The following is a 16620-nucleotide window of genomic DNA, read 5'->3' on the forward strand; positions in this document are numbered from 1 at the left end:
GTATATGCCCCTTTATTTGCAGTCTATTGTGATGTAGTTTTCAGGACGCTTGCTGTTAGGTCAGTCATTAACACAGATTCTCAATATATGACAATATCAAAACTTGTCGAAATATCATGGTGCATTTTGCTTGCAGCGAGGTCGTGACCCCCATGGGCTACTGAACCAGTATCTATATTTGTTATGATTACTTCTTAACATTGTAGTGTACCAATAGATCACATTATACCCGATACTCCATGCACGTTTATGATCAAATTCTAATATGATTTATCATAAACTAATACATCAGTGTTCTCCCTAGAAAACCTGTATCGGCTAATTAGATTAAAGGGCGAAAGCCATTGCGCCAAGCATGCACAAGATATATGGGTCTCGTATGAACAAAGATGGCAATTTTGACTGTTACCGGTGGTAATTAGTACAAGTTGCGCCCAGGTCAAACCTCATACTTGTGATTTCATTAGAAGAGCAAATTGGATTATGGGAAAATCAATGTTTATCAACATAAATGTCGCCCTTTAATAATACATGTACATATTAATTACCTCTTCTGCATTCATTGTTATGCTAAATTGTTTCTATTGTTTATCTAAAATTAAACAGTCTGAAACCTCTACTCTTTAATGCCCTGGGGCGAACCCTGTACGAAATGTACAACAGTTTAAAGGGGAACCTGCCAAACCCAGGGATTGCACCAAGGAATCATGGGACACTATTGTTTATGTTATCCATTGTAATTTTTATCCAAAAAGCAAATTTTTTGTGAGATTAGGCTTGGATTGAGATGCCCCTGTAACACATAATTCCCTCCTTGTAAAATGAAAGCAAAAAAAAACAAATTGTTACTGAAACTATTTTAATTCATACATACACAACCAGATACATGTTGGTATACGATACAAATCAGAAAATACACAATTGAGAAACAGAAAATCAATGATTTCATAATAATTATATCCAGGTAACTAGTCACTGGACTTATTTTTTTAATCAAGCACATCTAAATTTATCACTGGTTTTCATTGGAATTAGAAAGACATCAAAAACCCAATACATGTGACTATAGAGGGAGTAGAGCATAAAATACATAATTGAGACCTCAGTCTAATTTAAAAATGCATCTTATACTGAATATTCAGGAATGCTCACAGTGAAATTAAATGTCATGTAATTTTTATGAAAGTTCAGACTCAGGAATAAATCAAATTTTCGTTGCAGGTATGCTACATTCCACAATGCACAACCAATATGTAAAAAACACTTGGCTAATTACTTGACCTTTTCACCACAAGACTTACTTGGCCAAAAAATTATCTGCACTTGTTTTTTATATTCTTCAATATTTCTGGAAATGAACCCTAATTTCAGAGCCAAGTTTAAGTAAATTTTCAGTTTTTACTTTAAAAAAAATGGTTTTATATTAGCATTTTTGTCTTAATCTTCTGAAGAAAGTGCCGACTATAAACAGGACCTATTTTGTGAATTTGTGATGAAAATAGGGAACTAGTGGTGAAAAGGTTAATAAAGAAAATGGGGCATGATTTCTAAAAATAATCAACTATGCTTTAAATAAACTTGCTGTCCCAATTACACATTTTACAAGATATCAATTCATATTCCAAACAGGAATAATATGTACTTAAGAACTTATCAGATTAAAGTAATAAAAAGATGGCACTAACTAAGACACAAAATTATCACTATGGTATTCTCAATGGCGCTTGTAATAAACTGGCAGCTGGTTCCTTTCTGTATTCATCTGAACTGAACATATGGAAAGCTCAGTTCAAAAAGTAAGAATAGAAAGTGGGGGAATTTATCAGCCTTTGTTAAGAGGTGTATAAATGATCAAATATTAAAAAGAATGAAGACAAAAAGTTTTTACTTCTTTCGTCCTCTTCCACGTCCCCTTCTAGCTGACCTAGTTCCAGTTTTCTTTTCCTCAGCCGCAGGACTTTCTTCACCAGCGATTTCATCAGTACCATCTTGGGGTTCCTCCTCTGGTTTTTCCTCTGCTTTCACAGGTTCAACATCCTTCTTAGATTCCTCTTCATCTACTTTACCAAGAATTGTGTCTTCTTCTTCTGCTGTTAATTCATCTTCTTTTTTCAAGATTACCTCATCTTCCTCTTTAATTGACAAGTCAGCATCATCTTCTCCATCATCTCCTAACAACAGTTCCTCCTCCAGCCCTCCCTCAACCGTCTCTTCTTTATCCCCATCTTTTTCTGTCTTCCCAACAGCTTCTTTCTCATCTATCTTTTTCTCTTCTTCAGTTGGTGATTCTTTCATTTCTGCATCTCCTTTCTCCTTCACTTCTTTATCTTCCTTCTCAGTTTCCTTGGCATCAGTTTCCATTTCAGTCGTCTCCTCTTTCTTATCACTTTCACTCTTCTCAGCTTCCTTTTTGGTGTCGTCAACATCCTTTTTTGTTTTCTCTTCCTCTTTTTTCTTGCGTCTCTGGGAAGCAAAACAAAAGTAAGTTGTGAAGTAACAATCATCAAAATTGTCCAATGTAATATTTGCAACCAACAAGTATACAGACATACTAAATTTGAACAAGTAATGTAATCACAGTCAATGACTGATTGTGACATACTTGTACAAATTGATTTGCATTGCATTGATTTGTGTCAAGCTGGGTGGCCCAAATTTTAATGTCACAGTGCGCGAGCTCTGGAGGTCATTGCCCATGGTCACACCTAATACAAACAAGTGGTTATTAGACTTCAGTCAAAATGTACATGAATAATGAGATCGACGTGCGCTGCCCAGAGTTTATTATATTATAGTAAAAAGTAAAATTTAATATTACGCATGGTACATATGGTATTCACTTTATTTTGCATAAAATAATTCACCATTGAAACATCAATGAATCCCAAGAATTTAAAATATTTTCTTGACTTTCGGTAAACACTTGACTAACAATGTTGAAATATTCAAAACCAGTACAATATTGTATACACATTTTAGACACTGACAAAACTATTTGATCCTCCTGTATTCATGTCATTACAACAAATCTCAGAAATATTGGGGCAGCAAATTTGCAAACTCGCTAGCGAATTGGCTAACTGCTTTGGTTTTGACTAAACGGTTGGCTTTCGAATCTCGCTGGCACCGTCTTGTAGTCACGCCCACTTTGGGTGAATCTATATAACAGCAGGGACCCTAGTAGGGACGGCCGTCATACTTTAGAAGCTCGTCAGCGACGACCTTACAGTTGGATGGCGATTTCGCTTTCAAATATACCAGGGGAAGTGTTCTGTGTTCTTTGTGTAATGAAGTGATGTCGAATTTTATTAGCGGTTGGCTTAATGTTACCCCAACTAATTGTTTGGATGTGCAAGTTTGTTTTCTCCCTGATTTGTAGGAATCTGTTTCTCAATTTGTCTCTTTATTTAGTTTCAATCAGTTTTCAAGATGGCTACCCCCATATATATAGTAAATATCGGTGGATTAATCGCTTATCATATTATTACTTGTACGTTAGCTGACTGTGGCTATTCTCAGACTTACCAGGAAAACTACTTATACATTATTACTCCTCGCAAAGCAAATCATTCAGGGGAATCCAAACATGTACCTGGCTACGTACGTAAAAGCATTCTATGTCCCCTAATGCAATATAGGCTCGCCCAGAGTGAACGCGACCACGAGTCGGCGCCAGTGAGATTTGAAAGCCAACTGTTTAGTCAAAAACCCAAGCAGTTAGCCAATTTGCTAGCTAGTTTGCAAATTGGCTGCCCCAATACTTCTGAGACTTGCTGTAAGTATACATACCTGAACAGCCCAGTAGTGACCCTCTGTTTTACAGTGTTTATTCAGAGTGATGTCAGCACTAGGAAACACACCCATACCACGACATACTGAACAGCAAAATGCTTCCATTAAATACTGTTGACCTGAAACATAAAATGGTATCAAATATTATCACATATGTACTTTAATATTTATAGTTACAAATACGCTTTTTGGTATTGGTTGAATTGCCATGGTGCATACACTCCATTTATATATTTAATGCTATGGTTGTATAATTTGAATACAAATTTTGAACAAGGATAAATCAACTAATAGTCTATGTAATAATTCTTGTTATTTCCATGGCAAATTACACAAATGGATGCCTTCAATCCAGAGCCATAGAGCACAAAGTACATGTTACCTCCGTTAATTTTAATCTGTTTTCTTCAGACATTGAACAAAAAATCCCCAAAGTTTTCATATACTTGTGGTAAAAAAAAAAACGTAGATCGAAAAATGCCATGACAGCGATTGGAGTTCAGGTTTAGAGTTCACTAAAAGTCACATATTGATATCGATGTTAAAATGCATATAAACATGCTCTTGTTACAAGAGGGTCAGAAGGTTATACTGAATTGTTTTTATTCAGAAATCTTGTTCAGTTTGCTGCATTTGGCGATCTCAAATTTTCATCTCAGAACACAGCACTGAGAGCATGTTGCCAACATTTACAACAACAATCAAAGAAAGCTTAGAAAGAACTCCCATGTGCTGAGAGTATTGGAGACACATTAAATATAATTTGAAATTACTTAGCTGAAAACTAATTATGCAAATCAGAAAATTAACATGAACAGATTTGATTGTAAAACTAATGAGGTCTGCGCAATGTAACAAAAACTCTATGTACCAAGTTTAATTGAAATGTGATTAGAACCAAAAAATTATGAATTATTATGCTAATTGGGGAAATAATATGAACAGAGTTTTACCCCAAACTAATTAGGTTTGTACATTGTCCTAGAGCATCTTTGTACTAAGTTTCATTAAAATGGAAATTAGTACTTTAGATATCAGTGTGAAAGCTTAAAATTGGTTAATTATGAAAATTGGGTAATTAATATGTACAGATTTTAACCCACAATTATCCAGGTCTGTCTATTGTCCTACAGCATCCATGTATAAACATTCATTGATATGTGATGATTACCGTAAAAACCCGCAAATAAGCGCCACCCTCAATTAAGAGCCACTCAGTGAAAATTTGTTACATTTGACCCTCCAAACAATTGATGAGAAATTAAAAGAAGAGTTTACAACTGAGTGGAAAAATGAAATAAATAATGACAATAGGAAAAAATCAAATTCTAAAAATAAACTAAGAACCTACAAACTTTTTAAAACCAAAATAGAACAAGAAAACTACTTAACAATTATGAAAAACAGTGAACTTCGCAAATCCTTAACAAAATTTAGACTTGGCAACCACTGTCTGAAAATTGAAACAGGCCGGCATACAGGATTGGATTTTAAAGACAGAGTCTGCAATATGTGCGACAATGACCATGTTGAAGATGAACAACATTTTGTCACAAATTGTCCTCATTACAATGAAATAAGATCAAAACTTTACATTGTAGCTAATAAACGTATACCAAATTTTGACAAATTTAGTAATGAAAATAAATTCATATCATTACTAAGTGACGAGAAAATGTCAATTCCTTTAGCGCAATATTTAAAAAACTGTTTTAATACAAGACAGCAGCACCTACATAAACTAAGCCAGTAATACATTCCTTGTATTCAACTTATTATCTTTTTTTTTTTTTATGCCTTTTTGTTCCCTTACTCTTTATGTGGTTATTTTTCTTTTACTAATATCTGATTTGTAACCCTTTTCATCCCCTCCGAGGGATGTTGTGTGTTAATAAATAAATAAATAAAATAAATAAATAAATAAATAAATTAAGAGCCACCAAGAATTGAGTGGTTTTGTCAATAAGAACCCTGAAATAAGCGCCAGCCGCCCGGTTGTTTACAATCAGGCAGACACCGAGCTTGTCATGCCTCACTTCCACCTGCATTGTTTATTGCCCCACAGAAGGTGTGAGACAAATAAAGATTATCCCCATAACTTGCCTGATGTCCTGTGTAATTGAGAACGGAAGAATGATAGACGAAAGAAATGCACTGAGAGAGCGTGAATGTGACTGTCAACTTGTCCATTTTATATTTCTGACACACAATCGACCAATTCACAAACTATTCAGTAGTAACTACTAGTATGTTTTTTGCCGAAACACCGAAGGACACGTTGAGATATTCATTGTCAATGTTGTCTTTATAACCAAGTAAAGAACGTCACGATTTTAGAACGCCTTTATCGGAAAATCGGAGGTATCGAAAATACATTTTCACAGACGGACCGGAACAGGAAGTCAGCAGAAAACAAAAGATTTTTTTCCTTAGCGTGGGGGAATTTGGTTAGCGTGGGGGAAAACAGAGGTGTTAATCCGGTCCTGGCAACGTTTGAGGGATTGTGACGTAGCTCCGAATGTGAGAATGTAATGATTACGCAGCCCACTCTCGCTGATCGTGATTTTGGGTTATTTTTTGCATTTTATTTGAGACGTTCGTTTTTGGATGATTCGAGACAAAATGTTCAGGGAAGTAACAAAATAACTGGCATTAGTTTGGAGAGGACTCTCTTGCCGAAAATAATCAAAATTGAAGTCGAATGGATTAGTTCCACAAACTTGTGGGATCAACTTGTCTTACAGCAAAGTGAAGTCTACGTGACCCGCCTGACCCAAATATTTAAATTAGCTATTTGTGAGAATTGAAAATAATCTGAACTTGTACCAATCAGAAAATGCCTTGTAACAGGCCTGGGCTTTCGTGAATGATTTCGTCTCTCCGATTGGTCACAGGAAATTATTTTTAATACATGTAATTGTTACTTTCTCGGTATCGTTTCGTATTTGGTTATATAGGGGTGGGGCTATAGTTTGACCCTGTTTGCGTGGACTGTGAAGTACGTGAATATCATTATAAGCTGGCTTGATTATGAAACAGGAAATATAAACCAAAGCTGTACTGTCAGACGTCTAGCGCAATTAAAACAATGCCCAAGTACCCAAGCTGTACAAATCTATAGAAAAACGTGTTTTTATTTATTGTTTTTGCCATAAATACAAGTGATTGGGCATCATTTTTATCATTCGTTCCATGCTTCCTTTGCAAGTATGTCCTCTCCTGTCGCTGCTGATCAGATCAATTCTATCCGAAACTATTTTACCGTAAAAACTCAATCAATTCGGCCATGTAAAAATAAATATTTTTGGGGGTGGGCCAATTGATTGAATAAATATAGAAAATATGTTTCCGAAGTGGTCGATTTGTTTGAATAATTTTTCAACGTTTTAAAACTGGGTTCGAAGTGTGTATCACCGGTAACTGAATAAATATATCGTTTTCCCGAGATTAGAGTAAAGGTGTAGTACTAGTCTGAGACTTGACCCAATTTTAAAACAAACTACGAGCGCGTTCAAGAAATCTGACGCAACCAGGCCACCTGCTGTTTTGTTGCCGTGGAGACGACAGTTTTATGTCACGCTCCCCGTAAATGTAAACAAACATGGTAACGTGAAAAACTGAATAAATATATCTTTTGCAGGATTGGAGTAAAGGTGTTGTCCGGTACATAGAAGCAGGTACAGCTGGGACCTCGGCAGTTGCCTTAGTAAAAAATGAATCGATTCGAGACATGGCTAGCGAGCGACAAAATAAGTACTAATAGCTTGTGGGAAAACTAAAAGTGAGTGTCTTTCCCCAGAGAAATCGCCACTTTTATAGCATGATACTCTGACCAGCCACAACATTATCGCATATTCTTTTGAAATTACCGTAAAGGATGTACATCAGTCAGTACTCGGTCTGACGTACAATGTCGAAATGATAGGCCCAGGATTCACACCTCACGTCGTCTCGTCTGCCACTTTACCGTAACCACGCACCGCTACTGAAACCGCTTCTATGAGAGCGCAGTCTTCACTTCACGGTCATGTTTTTTTACCCACAGTTAAAACAAAACAAAAAATCCACCCGACTTTTAAACGAACAACGTTGCAAGAGGAAGTTTAGAACATAACTGGGACGACTGCGTCGAAACAATCCAGCCGGTGATTTTATTTGGGTCAACCAAAAAAAAAGAAGATATTTTGACGTGCTGCGTTACTGTGTAAACAAAACCATGTCCAATAAAAATGACGCTTTCACGCTACACATTGGCGACTTTAATTAAGTCGGCATTAATTAATTTGTTACCCCGTTAACATTAATAATCTACTTGACTTTTAAACAAACAACCCTGGAGGACAATGTTTCGAACATTACTGAAACGACTGTGCTGAAACAATCCAGCAGATAATTTTATTTGGGTCAACCGAAAAAAAGAAGATATTTTGACGTGCTGCGTGACTGTGTAAACAAAACTACGTCCAATAATAATGACGCTTTCACGTAACACATTTGCGACTTTGTATGACTTGCTTGAAATTCCAAAGACGAGAATCAAGTGTCGGCCTGAATTTTGTTGTCCCTAAACCATGGAGCTTCGTTTCGTCAGTGATGCAATGACTTAAAATATTTGTTCGTTGTCGATATTTTTGGCGTCGTGATGAGAATTTTCTTAGCGATTATTTACAACTGATGTACTGGGTAATTTGTAATGACAATCAACAGAGTATATTTCACCATGGACGTACTAGAGATTTCACACGTCTTTTGTACAACCACGGTTGACACCATGACTGCACATCTGGCGGATATCCCGATTGCTTATACCATGGATGTAAATGCTTATACATGTACATTGTATTTACGTGATAGATGTGTGAAAATATACCTTTGTTGAGAGAGTGACGTAAAAATTGGGCGGTGTCATCACCGGGCGAACTAATTGAATACAAACAATAGACTGACTGAACAGATGGCCGAACTAAACGGATACATTTTAAAATTAACCATGTCGCAAAAAATAGGTGGCCGAACTATTTTAGTGGCCGAATTGATTGAGCTTTTACGGTATATTGTCACCAAATCAACCACCACGCCAGCCACAGCCACGTAAGTTATTCCCAGTTTTCAAGAAAAAAGTTTGCCATACCAAACTTGGTAAACAATTGTACAAGTGATTTGAGTGTTGGGTCAGACACTGAGAGTGCTACAAAATCCGACTTCAGGCATCGCTACGCATTGTCAGTGAAACGTGACTTCAGGCATTGCTACACATTGTCCATGAAACGTCGAATCGTCGTATTTATTTGACATTTGTTATTCCCATAACAGTATTTTTACAGAATAAATTAATTGCAATGATACATCATTAATAATTACTTGTCTGTTTTGGTTGTGTGTGTGTTTACCTATCCCCTTCCCTATTTCACAATGAAAAGAGCCACTGGCTACAAGGTTGTCAACATGTTACCTCAAATAAGCACCACCCAGAAATGAAAGTGTTACAAAGTGGCTCTTATTTGAGGGTTTTTATGGTAGTACCTGAGATATCAGTGTGAAAGTTGGAAATTGGTTAATTATGCAAATTAGGTGATTAATATGCACAAATAATTACCAAAAACTAATTGGGTCTCTGCATAATTTTAGATTCATTGAAATGTGATGATTAGTACTTTAGATATCAGTAGAAAAGCTGAAAATTAATTATGCAAATTAGGTAATTAATATGCACAATTATTTACCCTGAAACTAATCAGGTCTCTGCATAGTCCTAAAGGATCTATGAACCAAGTTTCATTGAAATGCGATGATTAGTACTTGAGATACCCGTGGAAAAGCTGACAATTAACTAATTATGCAAATTAGGTGATTAATATGCACAAATATTTATCCGAAACAATCAATCTCTGCATAGTCCTTGAGTATGTAAGTACCAAGTTTCATTGAAATGTAATGCTCACTACTTATATCAAAAGCTGAAAATTAATTAATTATGCAAATTAGGTAATTACATGTACTGATATTACCATAAAAACTATCAGGTCTGTGCAGTGTCATATGACATCTATGTACCAAGTTTCATTGAAATGTGATGATTAGTACTTGAGATATCAGTGGAAAAATCGAAAATTGACTAATCATTATGCAAATTAGATAATTAATATGCACGGATTTTTACCAAAAACTAATCAAATCTGCGCATAAGTTCAGAGCATCTATGTACCAAGTTTCATCAAAATCCAATGAGTGGTTCTTTAGATATCAATGGAACAGTCATAGAACAGCTAAAAATTAGCTAATTATCATGCAAATTAGGTAATTAACGAGCATGGATTTTTACCAAAACCTAATCAAATCTGCGCATTGACCCAGAGCATCTATGCACCAAGTTTCATCAAAAACCGATGTATGGTTCTTGAGATAGCAGTGGAACAGTCGGACACACATACACACATACACACACACACACATACAGACACACTAACTGCAAAGACTCCCATTTTGTGCTTCGCACATGGGAGTCAAAAATGCACACTGAAAGAGGATTTTATCACTGCAAAGTAGTTTACCAAACATTCATATCACTTACCTATTGGAACATCTGAAATTATCTTATTGTCATCTTCGTCTTTTTCAGGTAACTTCTTTTCTTTCCATGCAAGACTTTTTAATCGTCTGTGTTTGTTAGATGTAAGATGCAGGAAATACAGCTGCAATACAAGGATAAATACCTTGAAAACTAACTCTATAAATTGTACCACCTAATAAATTGATAAATTATTGGCTTCTAGAATTTCAACCAACTACAGAATTAAAATTAATTTAAGAATTAAGTTGTTTCTGATTCTCCAAAACTTTGTCACCTTCACATTTCTCCATAATTAATGGAAACAATAGAACTCCAATATGACAACATAGTTACATCACTCATATGTAAATAAATATAACTCCAATATGACAACATAGTTACATCACTCATACATAAATAAATATAACTCCAATATGACAACATAGTTACATCGCTCATACGTAAATAAATAGAACTCCAATATGACAACATATTTACATCGCTCATACGTAAATAAATAGAACTCCAATATGACAACATAGTTACATCGCTCATACGTAAATAAATAGAACTCCAATATGACAACATAGTTACATCGCTCATACGTAAATAAATAGAACTCCAATATGACAACATAGTTAGATCACTCATACGTAAATAAATATAACTCCAATATGACAACATAGTTACATCACTCATATGTAAATAAATATAACTCCAATATGACAACATAGTTAGATCACTCATACGTAAATAAATAGAACTCCAATATGACAACATAGTTACATCGCTCATACGTAAATAAATAGAACTCCAATATGACAACATAGTTACATCGCTCATACGTAAATAAATAGAACTCCAATATGACAACATAGTTAGATCACTCATACGTAAATAAATATAACTCCAATATGACAACATAGTTACATCACTCATACGTAAATAAATATAACTCCAATATGACAACATAGTTACATCGCTCATACGTAAATAAATATAACTCCAATATGACAACATAGTTACATCACTTACGTAAATAAAAAGAACTCCAATATGACAACATAGTTACATCACTCATACGTAAATAAATAGAACTCCAATATGACAACATAGTTACATCACTCATACGTAAATAAATAGAACTCCAATATGACAACATAGTTACATCGCTCATACGTAAATAAATAGAACTCCAATATGACAACATAGTTACATCGCTCATACGTAAATAAATATAACTCCAATATGACAACATAGTTACATCGCTCATACGTAAATAAATATAACTCCAATATGAGAACATAGTGAGATCACTCATACGTAAATAAATATAACTCCAATATGACAACATAGTTAGATCACTCATACGTAAATAAATAGAACTCCAATATGACAACATAGTTAGATCACTCATACGTAAATAAATAGAACTCCAATATGACAACATAGTTAGATCGCTCATACGTAAATAAATATAACTCCAATATGACAACATAGTTAGATCACTCATACGTAAATAAATAGAACTCCAATACGACAACATAGTTACATCGCTCATACGTAAATAAATAGAACTCCAATATGACAACATAGTTACATCGCTCATACGTAAATAAATATAACTCCAATATGACAACATAGTTACATCACTCATACGTAAATAAAAAGAACTCCAATATGACAACATAGTTACATCACTCATACGTAAATAAATAGAACTCCAATATGACAACATAGTTACATCGCTCATACGTAAATAAATAGAACTCCAATATGACAACATAGTTACATCGCTCATACGTAAATAAATAGAACTCCAATATGACAACATAGTTACATCGCTCATACGTAAATAAATAGAACTCCAATATGACAACATAGTTACATCACTTACGTAAATAAAAAGAACTCCAATATGACAACATAGTTACATCACTCATACGTAAATAAATAGAACTCCAATATGACAACATAGTTACATCACTCATACGTAAATAAAAAGAACTCCAATATGACAACATAGTTACATCGCTCATACGTAAATAAATAGAACTCCAATATGACAACATAGTTACATCGCTCATACGTAAATAAATAGAACTCCAATATGACAACATAGTTACATCGCTCATACGTAAATAAATATAACTCCAATATGAGAACATAGTGAGATCACTCATACGTAAATAAATATAACTCCAATATGACAACATAGTTAGATCACTCATACGTAAATAAATAGAACTCCAATATGACAACATAGTTAGATCACTCATACGTAAATAAATAGAACTCCAATATGACAACATAGTTAGATCGCTCATACGTAAATAAATATAACTCCAATATGACAACATAGTTAGATCACTCATACGTAAATAAATAGAACTCCAATACGACAACATAGTTACATCGCTCATACGTAAATAAATAGAACTCCAATATGACAACATAGTTACATCGCTCATACGTAAATAAATATAACTCCAATATGACAACATAGTTACATCACTCATACGTAAATAAAAAGAACTCCAATATGACAACATAGTTACATCACTCATACGTAAATAAATAGAACTCCAATATGACAACATAGTTACATCGCTCATACGTAAATAAATAGAACTCCAATATGACAACATAGTTACATCGCTCATACGTAAATAAATAGAACTCCAATATGACAACATAGTTACATCGCTCATACGTAAATAAATAGAACTCCAATATGACAACATAGTTACATCGTTCATACGTAAATAAATATAACTCCAATATGACAACATAGTTAGATCACTCATACGTAAATAAATAGAACTTCAATATGACAACATAGTTACATCGCTCATACGTAAATAAATATAACTCCAATATGACAATATAGTTAGATCACTCATACGTAAATAAATAGAACTCCAATATGACAACATAGTTACATCGCTCATACGTAAATAAATAGAACTCCAATATGACAACATAGTTACATCGCTCATACGTAAATAAATAGAACTCCAATATGACAACATAGTTACATCGCTCATACGTAAATAAATATAACTCCAATATGACAACATAGTTAGATCACTCATACGTAAATAAATATAACTCCAATATGACAACATAGTTAGATCACTCATACGTAAATAAATAGAACTCCAATATGACAACATAGTTACATCGCTCATACATAAATAAATATAACTCCAATATGACAACATAGTTAGATCACTCATACGTAAATAAATATAACTCCAATATGACAACATAGTTACATCGCTCATACGTAAATAAATAGAACTCCAATATGACAACATAGTTACATCGCTCATACGTAAATAAATAGAACTCCAATATGACAACATAGTTACATCGCTCATACGTAAATAAATATAACTCCAATATGACAACATAGTTAGATCGCTCATACGTAAATAAATATAACTCCAATATGACAACATAGTTAGATCACTCATACGTAAATAAATAGAACTCCAATATGACAACATAGTTACATCGCTCATACGTAAATAAATAGAACTCCAATATGACAACATAGTTACATCGCTCATACGTAAATAAATAGAACTCCAATATGACAACATAGTTACATCGCTCATACGTAAATAAATATAACTCCAATATGACAACATAGTTGGATCACTCATACGTAAATAAATATAACTCCAATATGACAACATAGTTAGATCACTCATACGTAAATAAATAGAACTCCAATATGACAACATAGTTACATCGTTCATACGTAAATAAATATAACTCCAATATGACAACATAGTTAGATCACTCATACGTAAATAAATAGAACTTCAATATGACAACATAGTTACATCGCTCATACGTAAATAAATATAACTCCAATATGACAATATAGTTAGATCACTCATACGTAAATAAATAGAACTCCAATATGACAACATAGTTACATCGCTCATACGTAAATAAATATAACTCCAATATGACAACATAGTTACATCGCTCATACGTAAATAAATATAACTCCAATATGACAACATAGTTAGATCACTCATACGTAAATAAATAGAACTCAAATATGACAACATAGTTACATCGCTCATACGTAAATAAATAGAACTCCAATATGACAACATAGTTACATCGCTCATACGTAAATAAATATAACTCCAATATGACAACATAGTTAGATCACTCATACGTAAATAAATAGAACTCCAATATGACAACATAGTTACATCACTCATACGTAAATAAATAGAACTCCAATATGACAACATAGTTACATCGCTCATACGTAAATAAATAGAACTCCAATATGACAACATAGTTACATCACTCATACGTAAATAAATATAACTCCAATATGACAACATAGTTAGATCACTCATACGTAAATAAAAAGAACTCCAATATGACAACATAGTTACATCGCTCATACGTAAATAAATATAACTCCAATATGACAACATAGTTAGATCACTCATACGTAAATAAATAGAACTCCAATATGACAACATAGTTACATCACTCATACGTAAATAAATAGAACTCCAATATGACAACATAGTTACATCGCTCATACGTAAATAAATAGAACTCCAATATGACAACATAGTTACATCGCTCATACGTAAATAAATAGAACTCCAATATGACAACATAGTTACATCGCTCATACGTAAATAAATAGAACTCCAATATGACAACATAGTTACATCGCTCATACGTAAATAAATATAACTCCAATATGACAATATAGTTAGATCACTCATACGTAAATAAATAGAACTCCAATATGACAACATAGTTACATCGCTCATACGTAAATAAATATAACTCCAATATGACAACATAGTTACATCGCTCATACGTAAATAAATATAACTCCAATATGACAACATAGTTAGATCACTCATACGTAAATAAATAGAACTCCAATATGACAACATAGTTACATCGCTCATACGTAAATAAATAGAACTCCAATATGACAACATAGTTACATCGCTCATACGTAAATAAATATAACTCCAATATGACAACATAGTTAGATCACTCATACGTAAATAAATAGAACTCCAATATGACAACATAGTTACATCACTCATACGTAAATAAATAGAACTCCAATATGACAACATAGTTACATCGCTCATACGTAAATAAATAGAACTCCAATATGACAACATAGTTACATCACTCATACGTAAATAAATATAACTCCAATATGACAACATAGTTAGATCACTCATACGTAAATAAAAAGAACTCCAATATGACAACATAGTTACATCGCTCATACGTAAATAAATATAACTCCAATATGACAACATAGTTAGATCACTCATACGTAAATAAATAGAACTCCAATATGACAACATAGTTACATCGCTCATACGTAAATAAATAGAACTCCAATATGACAACATAGTTACATCGCTCATACGTAAATAAATAGAACTCCAATATGACAACATAGTTACATCGCTCATACGTAAATAAATAGAACTCCAATATGACAACATAGTTACATCGCTCATACGTAAATAAATAGAACTCCAATATGACAACATAGTTACATCGCTCATACGTAAATAAATATAACTCCAATATGACAACATAGTTAGATCACTCATACGTAAATAAATATAACTCCAATATGACAACATAGTTAGATCACTCATACGTAAATAAATAGAACTCCAATATGACAACATAGTTACATCGCTCATACGTAAATAAATAGAACTCCAATATGACAACATAGTTACATCGCTCATACGTAAATAAATAGAACTCCAATATGACAACATAGTTACATCGCTCATACGTAAATAAATATAACTCCAATATGACAACATAGTTGGATCACTCATACGTAAATAAATATAACTCCAATATGACAACATAGTTAGATCACTCATACGTAAATAAATAGAACTCCAATATGACAACATAGTTACATCGTTCATACGTAAATAAATATAACTCCAATATGACAACATAGTTAGATCACTCATACGTAAATAAATAGAACTTCAATATGACAACATAGTTACATCGCTCATACGTAAATAAATATAACTCCAATATGACAATATAGTTAGATCACTCATACGTAAATAAATAGAACTCCAATATGACAACATAGTTACATCGCTCATACGTAAATAAATATAACTCCAATATGACAACATAGTTACATCGCTCATACGTAAATAAATATAACTCCAATATGACAACATAGTTAGATCACTCATTCGTAAATAAATAGA

The 16620-nt window shown here is 33.4% G+C and overlaps 1 protein-coding gene across 2 annotated transcripts in view; it reads right to left on the bottom strand.

Annotated features, from left to right (window-relative positions):
• Positions 1-842: 842 nt before the first annotated feature.
• Positions 843-16620, bottom strand: part of LOC146726308 (uncharacterized) — a 45614-nt gene continuing 29836 nt past the window's right edge. For both annotated transcript variants that reach the window (XM_085496249.1, XM_085496250.1), the window contains exons 4-6: positions 10364-10484; positions 3790-3911; positions 843-2463 (exon numbers count right to left, since the gene is read on the bottom strand). In XM_085496249.1, coding sequence (XP_085352375.1) covers positions 1885-2463; positions 3790-3911; positions 10364-10484 — 822 coding nt within the window. In that variant the 3' untranslated portion in view covers positions 843-1884. The remainder of the gene's footprint in view (positions 2464-3789; positions 3912-10363; positions 10485-16620) is intronic.

Source organism: Saccoglossus kowalevskii, unplaced genomic scaffold, assembly GCF_978046115.1.
Source record: "Saccoglossus kowalevskii unplaced genomic scaffold, keSacKowa6.1 SCAFFOLD_24, whole genome shotgun sequence".
Classification (NCBI taxonomy): domain Eukaryota; kingdom Metazoa; phylum Hemichordata; class Enteropneusta; family Harrimaniidae; genus Saccoglossus; species Saccoglossus kowalevskii.